The 17,595-nt window shown below is 47.2% G+C and overlaps 1 protein-coding gene across 2 annotated transcripts; it reads left to right on the forward strand.

Moving 5' to 3' along the window:
* The first annotated feature begins 42 nt into the window (after positions 1-42).
* Positions 43-9,954, forward strand: TSPAN6 (tetraspanin 6). Of its 2 annotated transcripts, none has more exons than XM_037909001.2 (8): positions 43-301; positions 1,412-1,600; positions 1,946-2,020; positions 3,500-3,598; positions 4,319-4,471; positions 5,325-5,408; positions 8,235-8,323; positions 9,126-9,954. In XM_037909001.2, the coding sequence occupies exons 1-7, from the start codon at positions 215-217 to the stop codon at positions 8,301-8,303; spliced, it is 756 nt and encodes a 251-aa protein (XP_037764929.1). In that variant the 5' UTR covers positions 43-214; the 3' UTR covers positions 8,304-8,323; positions 9,126-9,954. The 2 variants fall into 2 exon arrangements, 1 of the variants encoding a protein (XP_037764929.1); XR_005226781.2 differs by having other exon boundaries at positions 59-301; positions 5,517-8,323.
* The last annotated feature ends 7,641 nt before the right edge of the window (positions 9,955-17,595 follow it).

The following is a 17,595-nucleotide window of genomic DNA, read 5'->3' on the forward strand; positions in this document are numbered from 1 at the left end:
GGCGAGCTCGCGGCGAGCCGGTCTCCGGGGGGGAGCGAGGGGCGGGCTCGCGGCGAGCCGGGCCGGGGAGGGGACGTGCGAGGGGGCTCAGGCCTTGGTAGTTCTCGGCCGTTTCCGGCTCGGCCCGGCCCGTCCCAGCGCTTTCCGGCCAGGCTCGGCCGGGGCCGCCCGGGGGCGGGGCTGGCGGCGGAGATCCGAGCGTGGCCCGGCCGCCATGGCGCCCCCGTCCCGCAGGCTGCAGACGAAGCCGGTGATCACCTGCCTCAAGAGCGTCCTGCTCACCTACAGCTTCGTGTTCTGGGTGAGGCGGCGGGCGGCGGGCCCGGGGGTGTCGGGGTGGGGGCCCTGGTGGGTAATGGGGACCTGGGGGAGGGGTCCCGGGGGTTGTTGGGGGCACGGGGGCAGGGGCCTGGGGAGAAGTGGGGACCCCTGGCGGGTAATGGGGTCCCCAGGGAGGCGGGGCGGGGCCCCGAGGAGAGTGGGGGCCGAGGCGAGAGGACCTTGGGGGGCTGGGCTGGCTGGACCCCTCCAGGGGTGGGTGCGGGGGCAGGGCCCAGGCTCCAGAGGGGTTCCTCTGTCGCCTGTCCGGCCTGTAGGGACCCTCTGGCCAGGTGCCCCCCCCCGGCAGTCTGTGCCCATCACGGGGCTCCCCTCACCCCGCGTCATGGCCCTGCATGTAGCACGTCCACAGGCGTGTGTGACCCGAGGGGCACCTGTGTGGCTGGTGACGTGCCCGTCCATGCCCAGTATTGGTATGGCAGCCTCGGGGGAACAGCAGTGCTGGGTGGGGTGCACCCCGTAACCTTGTCCCTTTCCTTTCACTGCTCCCCAGGCTACTCTGGCAGGTGAGTGTGTCCGATCCATTAGCGTTGGGCCGGCCTGTCTGCCCCCCATTTACTTCTCTGTGCCTCTCTCCCCTCTGTGTGTGCGCGCGTGCATGACGGGGTCTGGAATGTGGCACCCATGGGCATGTTTGTAACAGAGCAAACTATTTCTACCTGTGGAAATTTAATTCCCAAAGGCAGATTCATCTGAGTTCCTGTTTATACAATGCCCGAGGGACTGAAGTTCAGAGATGAAATGCTCTGATTATACAAGTGCTTCCTAGATTCCCAGCACTGCCTTTCTGAAAAATGATTTCACATCAATGATTTTACTGCCCACTTTCAAGGACTTCTGCCAGGCAGTCTTTCCTGGAACCCCTCTGCTCACGCTGCCCTCCCATCCCCAGTTTATCTGTCCTTAGCCTCCCATTTCTCTCCCGTGGGATCCCTGTCTTTTTGCATACTTCCAGAGTATCTTGTGTCTCCTAGTCTCTCAGTGTGTGGGTTTAAGTGACTATGGCTAAGTAAAGTGCTTTGAAGTGACAAGTGGAGTCAGGATGATTGAGTCTCAATTCTGATTTCTCCAGATCTCTGGCATTATCCTCCTGGCAGTTGGCATCTGGGGCAAGGTGGGCCTAGAGGTGTATTTCTCCCTGTTAAATGAGAAGGCCACCAATGTCCCCTACGTACTCATTGGCACAGGTACTGTTGTCATCCTTCTGGGCACTTTTGGCTGTTTCGCCACCTGCCGGGGAAGCACATGGATGTTAAAACTGGTAAGTGGGCGTTGACTACCAGAAGGCTCATAAATCAAATACCTGCTTCTACAACCCAGGACTTCACCAGCTGTCTGCATGTGCTCCTCCTTTGTGCTGTGCTGTGTATGTGTGTCTGCCTCGAGAAACACTCTCTCCCCTCTTTGTACAGTGCTAAGTACTGAACCATATATTCGCTGACTTTCTCACGTAGCCACAAATCCGAGCACATCAGCTTTGCCAAAGAGGTTGAGTCCAGGATGTGTCTTAATAGATTCTTTCCCTGCAGCCTTCTTTTCTGTGTACCTGTGTTAGCCCTGGAATGTATTTTGGTTTCATTGACTCTCTCTTCTTTTCTGTCCACAGTATGCCATGTTCTTGTCTCTCATCTTCTTGATTGTGCTGGTGGCTGCTGTTGTAGGATTTGTGTTCAGACATGAGGTGAGTCCAGGTGTGACCTATCTCTCTGGTACTTTAACCCCTTCCCTCCTCTTCCTGAGGCAGCCTGAGGCCAGAACTTGGCTGCAGCCCCTGCTCAGGACAGAGTTCTCACTTACATGTTGTTTCCTCTTACTTCGTGTAATCCCCTAGTTGCTGCATACTGAGGGCCAAATTCTGCTCCTTTTTATTCAGGTATAAATCTGGAGTAATCCTTTTGACTTCACTGAAGTATTCTGGATTTACAATGTTGTTGCTGAGAACAGAATTTGGCTCAGTTTCTGATTCCAGATGTTCAATACGCACAAAAAAGCTGAATAAGAAAAATCTTTGTCATATAAAGATGTAAAAACTGCTTTAAAAAAAAGAAAGCCACATCAGAAAAGTTTAATCAGTTGAACAGGCAAGTTAAATGAGAGAAATTTAGGGCCAACATTGGGGGACCCACATGTTTGGGTTCTGAACTGGGAGTGGGGACTAAATCTGAACTGTTTTCTTTTGGATACAACCTTTAAATAACTAGCTTTACTCCATTTGCCAGCATGGTTATGTTTTTTCACAAATCTCATACCATAACCAATCATAGCTGGCCTCTTTCTAACTTTTGTATACATGTGACATGTTTGGGATGGAAATATTTGAATCACAAGAATGAATTTGTAGTTGTACTGCTGATGATTAATCAAAATATTAGCAAAGATAAAATTAAAGTTAAACTTGAACTCAGTACTTGTGAAATACAACTGTAACACTATCTACCAAGTTAACCAGTATTTAACATCAATGGGGATTTAGAGAGACTATATGTTGAGTGCCTAGAAATAATCACAATGGGTGCATTATACTGCCCAAGAGAAATTTTAGTCACTAATCCCTTAAAGTGCCTTAAATCGTGTAGAAAAGTATTTCAGTGATTTGAAATAACCTGACTGTAATGAGGTGGGGGAGATGTTCAAAGGCATAAATGGCTATTAGACACCTACCTCCCATTTGTGCCTTCGAACATCTCCCTCAAGGACTGTAAAGTGGAAACCAAGACCATTCCCTAGTTCCTACTAAGCTTGACAGATATGCACATTTTTATAAAAAACACACTTTTTAATTTGTGAGTTTGATCCTTCATCTGAAACGTGCCAGTCAGATTGATTTTGCAAGTGTCTTTGGCCATAAATATGGCCCACACAAACCATGATTTTATTGTGATGTCACAGTGATTAGGTTTGCCTGTAAATGCAAGAATTACGTTCCAGTGCTTGGTGCAGTTGGGGCAGTGCTCCCTTCCCTAATCCCCAGTTCATCTTCATAGCCAGTCTCACATCTGGATAGTAACAGGAATGACTTTCTAACATGGTTTAAGCCATTCCTGGTTCTCTTTCTGATGGAGCTGTGTTTTTAAGGCAAAGAAGTTCTTGTGACAGGGAACTCTTTGGGACCTGTAGCCTTCGGAGGCTTAGCTTATGAAAATCTTTCCCTTCTCTGCAGATTAAGAACAACTTTCAGAGCAACTATAGTCTTGCTCTGAGGAACTACAATGCAACAATAGATCCCCAGAGCGACGCGGTGGATACCATCCAGAGAACTGTGAGTGCTCATATTTGGTTCCGTCTAAAGAAACTGGTGGGGAAGCCTGTATCCTCCAGATGCATGGCTTAGGACTCCCCGATACTTGTGTTGTGCAGCAGCTGAGGCTGGGACTCCCATGCACGGGCGAAGTACAACGCAAGGAAGGCCCTGTTTTACCAGGAGGCCTTAAACATTAGATGCCTTCTCTGCTACTGCCAGAGCTGTTCCTCAGAAGGAGAGTGTGCTGCAGCCTCCCCTTGCCTCATTCCCCATGTGATTGGCTCAGAATACTGGGGAGCAGTATTGCCTTAATGTTCCCAGTTCTCAGGCATGTGAGGGACAGCCGTTATGATGGACAGCATAGAGGGCGGCTGTGTGCACACAGGCGGCCTTACAGGGTATGTGCTATGCAGATCTTATCTGAGTGCCTAGAGTGTGCTTGTCCCTGTACAGACACTGTCCTTGTCCTGCATATATCTGTATCCCTGAGACTGTCTGAAAGCATTTGCATTTGAAGAAAAATAGCTGCTATGCGCTGTTCAGAGGAGGTGAGAGGTAAAGGGCAGGAGGTGGGGGAAGGTGTCTACACAGGGCTGTTGGGTTGCAGTGAGGAGGGACGTAGGGGGAGGCCAAGGGGGGAAAATTTGGGGAGCTTGCAGTGATTGGTGTAGCCTTGGAGATGTGGTACTTTGGGATTCATGCACTACTCCTTACTGTTCTAAAACTTGATTTCCCCAGTTACACTGCTGTGGAGTCCAGAACTATTTTGACTGGGTGAACACTACCTACTTTGCACAGAAGGGAATCCCTCTGAGCTGCTGCAAGTTCCAAAACTGCACAGAAAGTGATCTGAAGGAGCTGGATAAAGCCAAGGCTATGGTGTATGGCAATGTAAGTGAATCTCAGAGACTATCCCTCTGTGTGTCCTGGAAGCAGGCGTGGGGAGGGGAGAGCTGGGATACTTGGATCTTCTTTCCCTGGTAGAGAGTCAAGTCCTGTAGGTGAGAAGGAACTTAGCTCCAGAAAGAGGGTTATTGGGCCACAGGAAACTTGTATGCAGTAATGGGGGTGAAGGCCATGTTGCTGCTGATAGTTTCTCTACACATCTTTCCCCTATCTCCAGTGTTTTTTCTCAAGTTATCTGGAAGTCTCAGCTATTCCCTATTGGTGGGAAAGGATCTGTGTCTGCATCTGTGTCTGCATCTTGCCTGCAGTGTATCACTTGCCCTGTGTGTGAGATACTGTTGTACAATGCTTTATGTTCCTGTAGCACTTAATCCTCACAGCTCCCTTGTGAAGAAAGTATACAGGGGAATGAATAGAAATGTCGAGGCAGATAGTGTTACCTAGTGGCTAAGCCGGGACTAGGAAGTCTGAGTTCCGCTCCTGGCTCGGACACTGACGTGCTTGTGACCTTTAGTGAATCATGCTGCCTTTCTGTACCTATACATCCCCATTCATAAAACAAGGCTAATGCTCACCTTGGCAAAGTGCCCAGGATGAAAGGTGCAAAGTACAAAGCTTTAAATGACTCGCCCAAGATCAAACAGCAAGTCAAATGGCTGAATTCAGCACACATCCCAGGACGTTTTGACTCCCAGGCCTTTACTTGGATTCCTTCCTGAGCTTGTTCACCCCTCTAGCTGCCTGTGTGGTGTCTGTGGGTTGGAAGGATGTACACTTGGTGTCTGGCGGCCAGGAATTGTCCATGCTCTACTCTCATGCTAATTCTTTTTTTCTGCAGGGTTGTTTCAGTCTGGTAACAACAGTTATGGAGTCCAAAATGGGCATTGTGGCTGGTATCTCCTTTGGCATCGCTTGCTTCCAGGTAAACTCTCCCTTGCTGTTCTTCTATGGTCCTTGAGGAGCTCTGAGTCTAGTTTTTGTATTCATAATTGTATTTAATGTCTTTTAATGTTTTCTTACATATGTAAAGGCACAGCATATTTCAGAGAGGAGGAAGTGGTCGACCGTTCTGCAGATTCTCCTGCCATTTTGCTTAAGTGCCACCCAGTCACCCATCTCCGAAACTGGGGTTGAAAATGCCAGCTTCCTCCCAGCAAGCCTGCGTATGGCTTGAGAACAGCTCACTCTGGAAACGGCCAACTTCTAAGAGATGCCAGTGCAACCAAACCTCTCTTGTTCTGATGCAGTGTTAGCTGTCTGAATTACTGCTTCCAGCTCACAAACTGTCACCCTTGCTTCCGCTGCCCTTTCAGGATGATAGTTTAACTAACTTAAAGTGCTTGTAGGTGACCTAAAACAGCCTGAAATGCCTCTCTCAAATTCAGACCCAGTTAATACAATGACACCATCTTCTGTTAGCCACACTGCAGAACAGCGTGCATAATATTACAGACTCCCTCTTCTCCCCTTGCTGTTTCTTCCTCTCCCTCTGATTCTTCAACCTGAGGTTTTATCCTGGTGGTGAAGAAGCATCATGTCTCAAGCAGCAACGGAACTAGTGTCTCCTAATCTGACCAACCTTGTCTCAGTAGGAAGCAAGAGGCCTCTGGCCTGAGCTCCTTGTGTGCATGGGGAACATTTTGAAGTGGGCTTTCAGAAGAGCTCCCTACATTGGGTGCATGTTGAGTGCTGAGCAGTTGTGAAAATGTGATCATAAGTGTCCCAGTGGGAGTTGCTTGGTGCTGAGAACTCTTGCAAATCTGGCCCATATTTAGTTGAGCTGCTTGGAAAATTTGACCTCAATTCTGGTTCCTGAGCACTTGAAAGCCTGCCTAGTGGGCTAAGGTTAGCAGGTTTTGCCTTCATATAGGGTCTCTCTGGCTGATGGAGCTTCCTGACACGTTTGGTTCAGTCTCTGTCATCTGAGAAGGTGATCAAAATGGTGTCCCTTAGCATGTGTTTCTTTCATGGCTTTATCACATGGGCATGTGCTCTCACCATCTCTGTAGGGTCATCTTTCACTCTTGTGTGTGTCAGAGTATTACGTCTTAGGGAGAATTTAAAAGATAGCTGGTGCAGATCTTCCTTATCCACGGGCTCTCCCAGAATGCTGATACTGCGACAGCACATCAGTGTGTATTGGTACGTAACAGGGCAGATATCTGAACAAGTTTCTGTGTGCATAGTATGTCAAGTAAGATCATCTACTGTACTGCCTAGGTCTTGCTGAGTGCCTCAGTTGTGGTCTGAGCCCTTAGTCTTTCTGCTGCAGCTGCTAGGTTTGCTGAAATCGCCTGTGTTCTGTGATGTTTGGCTGTGATTGTTTCTAGGAATTCGAACACCTTGCAGTCGGCAAGGAAGGTGGCAACAGAGACAAAGACACAGATGAACTACGCCTCATTACTTGACTTGACTCTTGTTTCGAGGCGACTTCCATTCTTTCTGAAATTCTCGAACACAGAGTCACAGATCTCTGTATCAATTCCAAATGGCAGAACTCCTTATTTTCTTTAAAGCGTGTTTGCTTTTGAGTAAAGAGTATGAAGAAACAGCAGCTTGAGATTGAGGCAAAGGAGTACACAGACTCAAAACCAGAGAAGAGACTGGCAGAGTGAGATTGTGTATTGATTGCTTGATTTATTTTAGCTTTAATTTACTCTTCATTGAAGGAAATTGCCTGAAAGCTGCCTGTGAGGTACACAGGCACATCTTGTCCGAGTCAAGGTTTAACATGTAATAGCACAAGCACAGAGAGAAGAATCTCGGCCAGCCTGTTTTATTCTGATATTCGTTTGTCACTGTGCTGTTCCCTGTAACAGACACACACAGCAAGGACTGGGAGAGGTTGGAGCACAGACCTTTATCTTGCAGCTGGTACATTTGCAAACTGTCTTCATTGCATTTTGTTGTCAGTTTCCTAGGGCTGGAGCCAGTTGGTCTCTTTCAGCTGCTATCCATTTCCTCCCTCCTTCCTGGGATGTACATATCACACTCTACTTATTACAGCTTCCACATCTATATTCCAAACAGGACATCTGGAGTTTGATGAATAAGTAGGTGGGCCCATGTGCCTTCGTCAGCTCTAGGCAGGTAACCGCATTGTAGCGGTTGCAGTTATTGAGGAACGTGTCATTGTTTGGGGCTTAGAATCATATAAACATTTCATGATTTATTCTCAAGTGAACTTTGTTGTGTCACGCAAGTGAAAGGCCCAATTCTGCAACTTTGCCTCCTGTGAGTCCAGTTACATGCATGAGTGCTTTTAGGATCAGGTCCTAAATGCCTTTGGTACAGAAAACAGCTGCCTGGAGCCCACACAACAGTCATAACTGATGTGTGTCCTTCAGTGTTTTCACATCAGAAACACACCAACCTTGATTCCATCATTGTCCTTGCAGTGGGGAGAGGCAGTTGATATTTTCTACTGGTTGTGTAATGGGCTGTGATGCTCCTGAGAGCCATATAATCTCTGTGAAATTACCATAAAACAGTAGATGGTTCATAAAGCAAATTCTAACAAGAAGCAACGTTCTCTTTCTCTCACAGGGAGAGCCTTCTCATTGATGGCTGCCAGGATCCTCTGACGCTCAGCTTTATCCACGCTAAAGCAAAGGAGCCCAGATTTTGCTTTTACAAAATCAAAACAGTCTCCAGTGCTTCAGATCTCGGTTGCATTGTATCCAAATCATTACAGTTTGGATGTCCGGTTTTGGGTGACCTATACTTAGTTTATTTTTTCACATTTCAGTTGGTTGGGATCTTTCTCGCCTGCTGCCTTTCCCGGTACATCACAAACAATCAGTACGAGATGGTGTAACAAGCCAGCCTTTGACTAAGGTATGTCTGTCCTGCAGTGCCAGGGGTGTGTGTGTGTGTATTCATATACCTGTGCACTGAACGGTGTGCCTGTCTGCAGATCTAGGGATGAGGGAGATCTTTTGTAGGCTTGCGCTTTCATAAGGCTGTGTGCATATGTGCACAGGAAGGTCTGAGCAGAGAAACATGCGCACCCATGTGCAGGTCCACCCACTCAGGGATGTGCGAGGGTCTGCTCAAATCTGTGTTTCTTCTATAAGCATCTAGCAGAGAGAAGAACCCACATTTTGTAGTCAGCAGTTCTTTGACACTTAAAGTTTAAAGTGAAATAAAATCTTTATGGATCTACCTATGTGCAAGAACAGAGCAGACAGGTGCTGTTGAATCTCCTACACATGTGTGTTCATGCACCTTGGTTAGTTACCTAGACCTCCTTCCCATCACCCTAGACCTAGACCACCTTTCCCATCACTCCCTCTATGGTACTAGTTCTGCTTCTTCCCAGCTCTTTTAGTGCATTACAGTTCTAGCTTGCAGTGCCCCCTGCTATTCTAGTACTGCCTCTCCTCCTCTTGTTCACCACACTGCTCTGCTTCTGCACCTCAATCTAACCCGCAGCCCCCCCGCTAATCCCATATTGGGCCTTTCAGAGCAGGGGTGAAGATGTTGAATGGTGGTGCATTTCGCAGTGAGGACCAGTATCTGCTGTGGAGTAGCATGCGACCCACAAACTTGCTTCCACTGTGTGACTTCAGCTCTGTGGGAATCCTGATCTCTAGAGCTGGGAAATATGTTCATTAACCCTTTGCTTTCTGAATTTTAGGAAATTTCCTCTGATCTCCCTCCTTTGGAGAGCACTTCATGACCTCCAGTTTTCACCTGGTCCCAGCCTGCTGAAATCATGTTTGAACTGACTGATCCTCTTCAGAATCAGCGCACGGAATAGAGTGTACCAGCTGTTCTGTCGCAGTCAGGGAATTGTCAAAACACTACTCTTTTGTAACACTGAATGGGGTAATTAGTGTACCCAAGGTAGTTATAATAACTACATTCCTCCAGGCCCCCACCTCCTCAGTTTGATTGCACAATGAAGTAGCATGATATGACAGTACTCTTATGTCATTCTTATACTTTCTGCTAGTTATTTAACTGGAATGCACCATTAATTTTGGAGGTGTATAGTATGCATTAGGAACGAAGCACTCATTGCATTCTCTTCTGCCTTTGGTCATTTAAATTATATTATTCACTTCACACTCTGTCAGTGATCCATTGAAACACCTACTGTTGCAACTGGCTGGTCCTATCATGTTATGCAGATGCATTGCCATGTCTGTCTGAGGCTCTGTGTTCAATAGCATCTGTTTCCAGGCTCTCTTCCCAATCAAGGGTTTTATATCACTTTTTTTATAATTGTATTTTTTAAAGGGCCTCGTTCCTGTCTCCTGATCAGGTTGTAGTGATTTTCATAAGTTGTAGCATGAGGTTCGGTGGTGTAGCTGTCTGTGTCGATAGCTTTGTAGGTATGCCTCCACCAAGTTGGGCATGATTTCATCATCAGTATTATGTTCTGCCTTAACTTGTTTTTTTTGTATTAAATAGAAATCCTCTTGTCTTGAAACACAATAAATATTAAATATTTTACTCTAAAATATCAGCGTGGTTGGGTTTTGTCTCCAGGAAATTCCACCTTGATTTCAGTGCAGGAATCTACCGGAGGCATAGATTTGTTTGCCACTCATGTCCCCATTCTGGCCTGGCCCATAACCCTTGTAGCATAGCAGCACATATGCTCTCTAATCCATCAGTGTGTTGGCTCAATTTCAATTAGAGAAGTTATTTGTATTCTCTTTCTAAAAATTGTCGTGCAACATTGTTGATGGAGAACCGCCAACTCCTGGCATGGAATGTTGCAGGTGAAGTTCTGCTGAGTGAACCTTAGGCAGGACAAAGTTCATTCCTCCTGTAAGCAGGTACATCCTCTGCTATCTTTGTTGCTGAATTTGGCACGTTCTGTAAAGTGCTTTGGGATCCTTCAGAGGAAAGGGTACTCTGCCCCTGTAGGAAGGGGGATTTGGTCGTCTTGGCTTTCTGTGAACAAATCCATTGACAGTCCCCAACCTTTCTCCAATAACGGAGCACACGGAGGTGAGGCCCTCTATCCTGAAGACATAATAGCATCCTCCTCCTTCACCTGAGCTTGGTGCACGGTTGGGTTTGTCAGACGAGTGCTGTGCACTGGATTGGGAATTAATGCTCAGGAAAGTCGGAGAGGGGGATGAGGTACAGTCTGCCAAGCACTGTTCTAGTAATCACTGTAGGAGCATGAAAAGAGGAGGGATTAGAAAGGGCTGGCTGAGCTACTGGACAATAACAAAGGGTCTCCACCCTGATGCAGAGAGTGCTTTTCACACCATTAACCTGCCCTTCCTGTCACCAAAACCAGTGCTGCTGAGAGGCAGCCTGCCCTGGCCCCAAAAGCCTGAATGGAAGAGCAGAACTACATCAGTGTTCCAGCAGAACATAATTGCCCTGTTTTGTACACCCCCTGAAGCTCTGTTACAGATCACTGCCAGAGACAGGATACCATGGTCTGACCTGGTATGGCAGCTCTTTAGTTCTTTTGTTAGCGGTAGCCCATTAAACTGGCTTCATTTCTGACTACAAAACTTAATATCCCATTTAGTGTCAGAGAATAAATCAAACTCTTGCATGTCAGTTCCCAGATGGTTTTGTTAAAAAGCTTCCAGGGTTTTCAAGGCAAGGCAAAGTGCATTAGCACTTTTGACCATTAACGTAACAATATAGACGTTGTCCAATTACAGCTAACGACTGGACAGGCTGGATAAAAACATGCTAATGGAGGGACGTGTCTAACTGAAGCTGTGTCCATCGGAAAGCCTGTGCAAAGACAAATGAGCCTGCACATACTCCTTTTCAGCTGGCTTGTGTGCTGTGCCATATAGGCCAATAAGTGCAGCCCTAGTTTAATCTGGTTCAAAATCTACAGGTTTGTGTAGATGAACAGTTGCATCCCATCTTGCTGCTTGTTAAATTGACAGTGCATTAGCCTGTTGCGCACTCACTATCCACGTGGACCCTGCTGTCATGCCTAAAATGTTCCCTGGTGCACTTTGGTCTGCTTCCGTTTCAAAGTGGAGTGGATCAAAAGGCATCAGGGAAGTGTTAGTGTGCAGTAGCAGTGTCCACTAGCTAACGTGGGGCAGATTCACGCTCCAGCGTGCTGCGCCTTACCTATTCAGCGAGACAAGCCCTCAAGTGGTGCAAGTTATTTTGGTCCCTTTGGGGGCTATATCTAAAGTCCTGCCACACACTGGATCCTATTTGGTGCTAATCACCTCATGCTATCCTTTGCCATAAAGTTCCTGCTGATTGACGTTCACTGTGATCTGACGGCTGGTTTGTGGCTTACCTCGATGATGATGTGGTTCTTAGATTTACTTAGGCCAGGTGGCCACATGATTAAACCACCACAGTCGGCACTAACCGGCCCTCTTGTTGGAAAGTCTCAGCAGAGACACTTAGGATTGCAGGAATGTGGAGTGTGACCTGCTACAAGCTTTAGAGGCAGTCTCTCAAGGCCAGCATTGAGGTATGTTTTTACAGAGGTGTGTCTTTGTGCTACCTGTGTCACACCCCGTGTTGCTGGATTCTGGTACTTTCCACAAACACATTTCATGTTAAAAAATTGGCCCTGTTGAAGTTACTCACCTGAGACCTTCCAGACTTCCTCCTTTTGGTGATAGGATCAATGTGACATACCCCTCTCGCCTGGCTCCGTGCCTGTGTTCACACTGGAAGAGCACAGGCAATGTCAGCTGCTGGGGTTCCAGCTCTGGAGCACGCTCTCCGGACCCATCAGAACCGATCCCGCCATGCTGGACCCTTGCTTCTCCTCCTTCTGTTAGGATGCTGCTGGTGACCTGTCATAAATCAGCTGATGCACAGTGGGTTTCAGCTGGCTCAGAAATCCTACTGATGAGTTTACAGTGCCAAGCACCTTTGGGGATGGGGGCATTAGAAATGTGCACTGAGGTAGGTTGTGGAAGCTGTGACTCGACAAGGATGCTCGACATTCCTGCCTGTTTTAAAACCTTCTGTTGCGGGGTCCAAAGCAGGGAGCAGCAGGAGTTGAGTAGCAATCAAGGGTCGCTAGTGAGAAGCTGCTGTAACAGCTGTTGCAGGTGAGAGCGTATGCTAATGCTGCTTAGGTGAGTTAAAAAAGGAAGGAGCCCCTTATCTCGCTCCACGGTGGCTTTCACATGTTGTTCCTTTGTCCTGAATGTAGCTGCAATAAATAAGCCATGAGCACTCTCCCCTGACATTGCTGTCTTCTCTTACTCTGCATACTTGGCCTTTTGGCAACAGCTCTGACTTCAACTCCAGGGAGAGCCACCTGAGCATGAGTTTGTGCAAATCACAGGGCTAGTCTCCTGCACAAACTCCTGCCCCGGCTGACTTCTGAATCGCAGTCTTTCCTTTGCTCTCCTGTTATGGGGTGTAACTGATGGGGATATAGGGTCTGTATATGCTGGTATGTTTTTCCATACAATATTTATATGTCAGGAAAGGTTTCTGAATTCAGTTTCTGAAATAGCTGCAGCTCCACTCCATGGCCAGCAGAGAGCAGCACCGAGAGAGCATATTGATTTCAGAGCCTGTCCATCTGGAATTCTCCCACTTTCCTTTCTGAATCCTCTCCAGAGGGGGAAACCCCAGCCACCCCTCCTCATCTTGTGGGTTTGCTAACGAGGGATGCTGTGCTCAGATGCCGGGCCAACAAGTGTGGTATAAATACTTAGACTAATCATTAAAATGTGTAATAGAAACATAGTGCATGAGAGCAGGATGGATGACTTGAATGCGGCAATTATTATTTATTCTTTGTATCATCATAGCTCCTAGGATCTCCAGCTGTGGAGCAGGACCCGTCATGCCAGGTGCTGTACAAACACACATCACAAAGGTGGTCCCTGCCTCCAGGAGCTTAATAATCTAAGCAGGGGCCAACGTCGCTCAAATACTCAGAATGTGTTAAAGGCAACTTGTACCACAGCAGAAAGACTTTATTTTTGAATAGGTGTTGCTAACATACTAGATTTATGTGATGGAGGGTGGGGTGCAGGGAGAATGCAGGCACTTTATGCACCTGAAGAATAAGGAATATGTTGTATTTTGTTCCTCCAAGGATCTCCAGGCACTTTGCAGAGGTGATGGGGATTCCATTTTCCAGATGAAGGAAAAGGTACAGAGAGGGGGTAAGGTCACACTCTGAGCATGGAGCAGGGTTTCACAGTAGAAGGCTGGTCTCCGAAATGAGAGTTGGTTCATAAGTGCAGCCCTGGCAGGTCTGAAGGAGACGTGTTCTCTCTGCTCCCCCTACTCCCCATCAGTTTTTTGTTTTCCTGTTGATGCCCCTCAATGCCTGTGCTAGCCTTGTGCGTTTTCACTTAATTTACAGCTGAGCTCTGGCTTGGCCGCTCTGTTCAGGAATCCACCAGATTCTGAGTTGCTCATTCAGCAATAAATAATTAGCGGGTAGATCCTCACTCTACTTCTGGCTGCTTTGTGCTGCATGGGCAATGCGAACTAGCTGGAAAGCAGCCCCAGTGGGACAGCTGAGATTCCTCATTGACGTAAGAGTCCCTTGGGGAGCCGACTACAAGCTGACATAAATTAGAGCACCCTTCATGCCACTCTAATTTGATTGGCCCCTGGCTACAGCCAGGATTGTGGGAAGCTGGAGGGTGACTCAGAGTCACCTTTGTCTCCTGCGCCTGTGCTGTGCCCAGGAGCGAGCTATGTCAGTGAGCCCCAAAATTTTCAATAGGATTCAAGCGCAGTATCATGTCTTACTTGAAGTCACGTTGGGAAGGCATTGTGGGATTGCACTGGATTATTAACGTAAGTGCTCCAGCGAGGCCGTTTATCGTTGCTCGTCCCTCTTTGATGTGTGGCACCAGTGATGATGTTAACAAGCTGCTCTCTGGATTTAACTCTGTGATATGACTTTCCTTGAGATTTAGAGCAGTGAGCAGCATACCTGGGGTTTCCTTTGATGGAAACACTTGTCTGACAGCACCACACAGGCTTATAAATAGAATTTAAAGAAAGGAATAAAGAAATTCTGCTCCAGGGTACAGAAGGATCCCCATAGTCCCTGACATGAACAATGTGACTGGAACAGAGACCACCCAGATACACCTCATTAAGATTTGCCCTTCAGATGGCAGGAGCCAAGGTAGCAGTTCTATGTCCAGCCAGACCCTGGGCCTGACACAAAGCTCTGGGATAGATTTTCTTTTGGGAGTTGCATAAATCAGTGCAAAATAGCTCTGAGCAGCCCAGACAGAGAACAGCTTATTCTCTGAGAGCTAGAGACTGATCATTGCCATGACTCAGAATCTTGCAAGGGGATTGTGAGTCCACAATGATGATGATACAATGAAAGGGCTTTTTCTTTCTTTCTTTTATGCAAGGCAGGGGTGAAAAATCCAAGAGAGAAGCGCAGCCTGTCCTGGGAATGCAAGACAGAATCAGCCTGATGACAGAATTCCATGTCTTTGTTCATCTTGGCATGAGTTCCATGTCTTTGTTCATCTGAAAGAAACGCCTCCAAATGAGGCCTATGGATGGGTGAACTGGCTAAAAGTAATATAAACTGATTTAACCATCTTCCAAACTTGAACTGAAACATTGTTGAGGCTTGGAAAAGTTTAGCAATTGTTTCCCTTTTGTTTGCACGTGCCTCTTCACTTCTGGTCCCCGACTAAATTAAGAAACAGATGAAACTCTGAAAGATCTCTGGCTATACTGTTTTTCAAAAATGCCCCACTCTCTTACATTGTAAGTTCCTTGGGGTAGGGGGCATCTTTTTGTTCTGTTTGTACAGTGCCTGGCACAATGGTCCATAATTAGGTTTCCTAGGCATTAATGCAATACAAATGATAACAGTAATAGACACTGGTTCAGCTCCCCTGAGGTTATTAATGTTGGGAGCCCTCGTGTGGAAGAGCTTCTGACTGCTGCCACTGCCAGCATTTGAAGTACACTTGATAAGATCTGCTGTGAACGAGGATAGACGAGCTGATGCTTAACATTCCTGCTGCTTGGCTACTGTAGGGCTTCCAACCTTGTTACCACTGATGGAGCTGCAATGTTTGAGCAATGGTGTAAGACATCTTTGTAAATGTCCCAAGTCTAGGCCAAGCCCATGGTGGAGGCCAGTCTCATGGAATTTCCGGTCCACCTGGGACCAGGAATTAGGTGCTTGGATGCCATGGAAATGAAAGTGGTATAAAACTCTAGCTCAGTGGAAATCTCTTGACACCTGCAGCCCAGTCTGTAGGCCAAAGAGATTTAGAGAAGCTTAAGAGATGTGGAGCTGAGGGTTTGGAGGCTCATTTGAACGGACCCACTAGACTTTTTAAGGTTTCTCAGCAGTAAGTGAGACTTTATGTTGTAGCAAATTCAGTAACTGTTGTGAAAAAGAACAGTGGTAATGTAGCTTCAAGGTTTTATATCAAAAAAATGAAGCATGGGAGAGTGTATGCTAGTCTCTCCTACTTTATAAGGGTGTATTGCTCTATCCCCATTTACCCATCCTCTACCATACCGGTCCTGTGGTCAAAACACTCCTCCTTTTACTAAAACAAGTGCTTTAAAGAGTGAAACAAAAAATCAAATGAAGAAAAAAAATAAGGGCTGTTGACTGTTAACCCATACCACTGCTACACGCCGAATGGATTTTGTATGTGGTTATTCCTGACAGCTTAAAAGTTGTATCTATTTCTTTGAAGTCAATGGGGACAGGGAGGAAGGTGGCCAAGGTACTTGGTTTTGTATCTATAGGGCCTTGTTCCTTTGAAGGCTGTAGAGGGGACATCCAAGTTGCTAGGCAATCTGCGTGTAGAGGAGAGATGATCCTATAGAAGCAGGGTGGTCAAGTGGATTGGGCCCTGGACTGCAGCTCAGGAGACGTGGTTCTGTTCCAACCAACTGTGCCCTTTGGCAAGTCATATCACCTCTCTGTGTCTCAGTTTGCCCATCTGTAAAATGGGGATAATGATACTGACTTCCCTGGTAAACTACTTGGTGATCTCTGGGGTTATTTAAGAACTAGGTGGTATCATTGTGATTTAAAGCACTGGAGCAGGCAATACATCCCTGCCTCCCAGGGCTGGGAGGGTGAATTCCTTGATGTTTGTAAAGGGGATGAGCTCCTTGATGGGAGGTGCTATGTAGTACTGAGTATTATTCTTTGGTGACCTCTCTTTACATGGACAATGGGGCCGTGTATTGGCTTACCATGCCCTCATTTAGTGAGAGCTTCCTTGGAGTAGGTACTGCCTAACTTGCAGCCTCTGATGTGTGGAAGTTTGTCTGCCTCTTCCGTGATCCCCCATCCACAATCTGCTCAGGGTGGGACAGCAGTTTCAAGTGTTTTTTCTTTACCTCTCAGCACTCAGGTTACCCCTCTTTGTAATTGCCCTGGCAGATGTAGATGCCCTATCGTTGTTCTGCAGATCTAACCTGCTGCTGATTGTTTAAAGCACTTAGTTGGTTGTGTCTGGCTTCCCTATGCAGCGTGATTCCTCCTTGTGCACCTGCTTGTGGTTTAGGCCAGTGATATGGCTACTGTAGCATCTGTACCCTGCACTCTTTCTAGGCCTCACAGCCACCTGGGCTGTGGAGGGAGGCAGTCATTCTGCACCAGCGATGCTGCACAACAGTTTTTAAGTAAGAATGTAGGAATTTACATCCTGGTCAGATCCATGGTCCATCTAGCCTCATGACCTGTGGCAGGCAGCAGATGCTTTGGAGGAAAGTGTACAGCCGCCATAGTGGATAAATATGCAGTAACCTGCATGTGGGGGCAGTTTTTTCCTTAGGAATGGAAGTGAAGACTACTGTGTTCAGCTGGAAAGGCAGGGCGAATGTGAGAAGGCAGAATGCAATTGCACAAGCAGGAAACTGGCCAGGACTTGTGAGAAGTGTCATGGGCTATTTTAATGACTACAAATGGGATACCTGTTCCAGTATCTCAGCCAGATGAAGGCATCTATCGCAGCCCCTAGCATTGCGCTGAGATGCTGACTCGGAGGGAAGAGTTCCAGCATGCGACCCCCTCAGCACCTGGATTTCTGATGAACTAAGTGCCTAGGGAGTCCTGGGAGGGTTTCTGTCTCTAGAGAGGTGCTGAGGGAATGGCCAGCTCAGTGTCGTCAATCTGTATGCGATCTCGCACAAACAGTGATATGGATACTGTGCTG

The sequence above is a fragment of the Chelonia mydas genome, chromosome 9 (assembly GCF_015237465.2).
Source record: "Chelonia mydas isolate rCheMyd1 chromosome 9, rCheMyd1.pri.v2, whole genome shotgun sequence".
In the NCBI taxonomy this organism is placed as follows: domain Eukaryota; kingdom Metazoa; phylum Chordata; order Testudines; family Cheloniidae; genus Chelonia; species Chelonia mydas.

Bases quoted from the DNA above. Each gene is read 5' to 3' on its own strand.
- TSPAN6 (XM_037909001.2), top strand. From the start codon at position 215: ATGGCGCCCCCGTCCCGCAGGCTGCAGACGAAGCCGGTGATCACCTGC. The intron at 3,599-4,318 runs GTGAGTGCTCAT...TGATTTCCCCAG, and splicing joins TGGATACCATCCAGAGAACT to TTACACTGCTGTGGAGTCCA. The intron at 4,472-5,324 runs GTAAGTGAATCT...TTTTTTCTGCAG, and splicing joins AGGCTATGGTGTATGGCAAT to GGTTGTTTCAGTCTGGTAAC.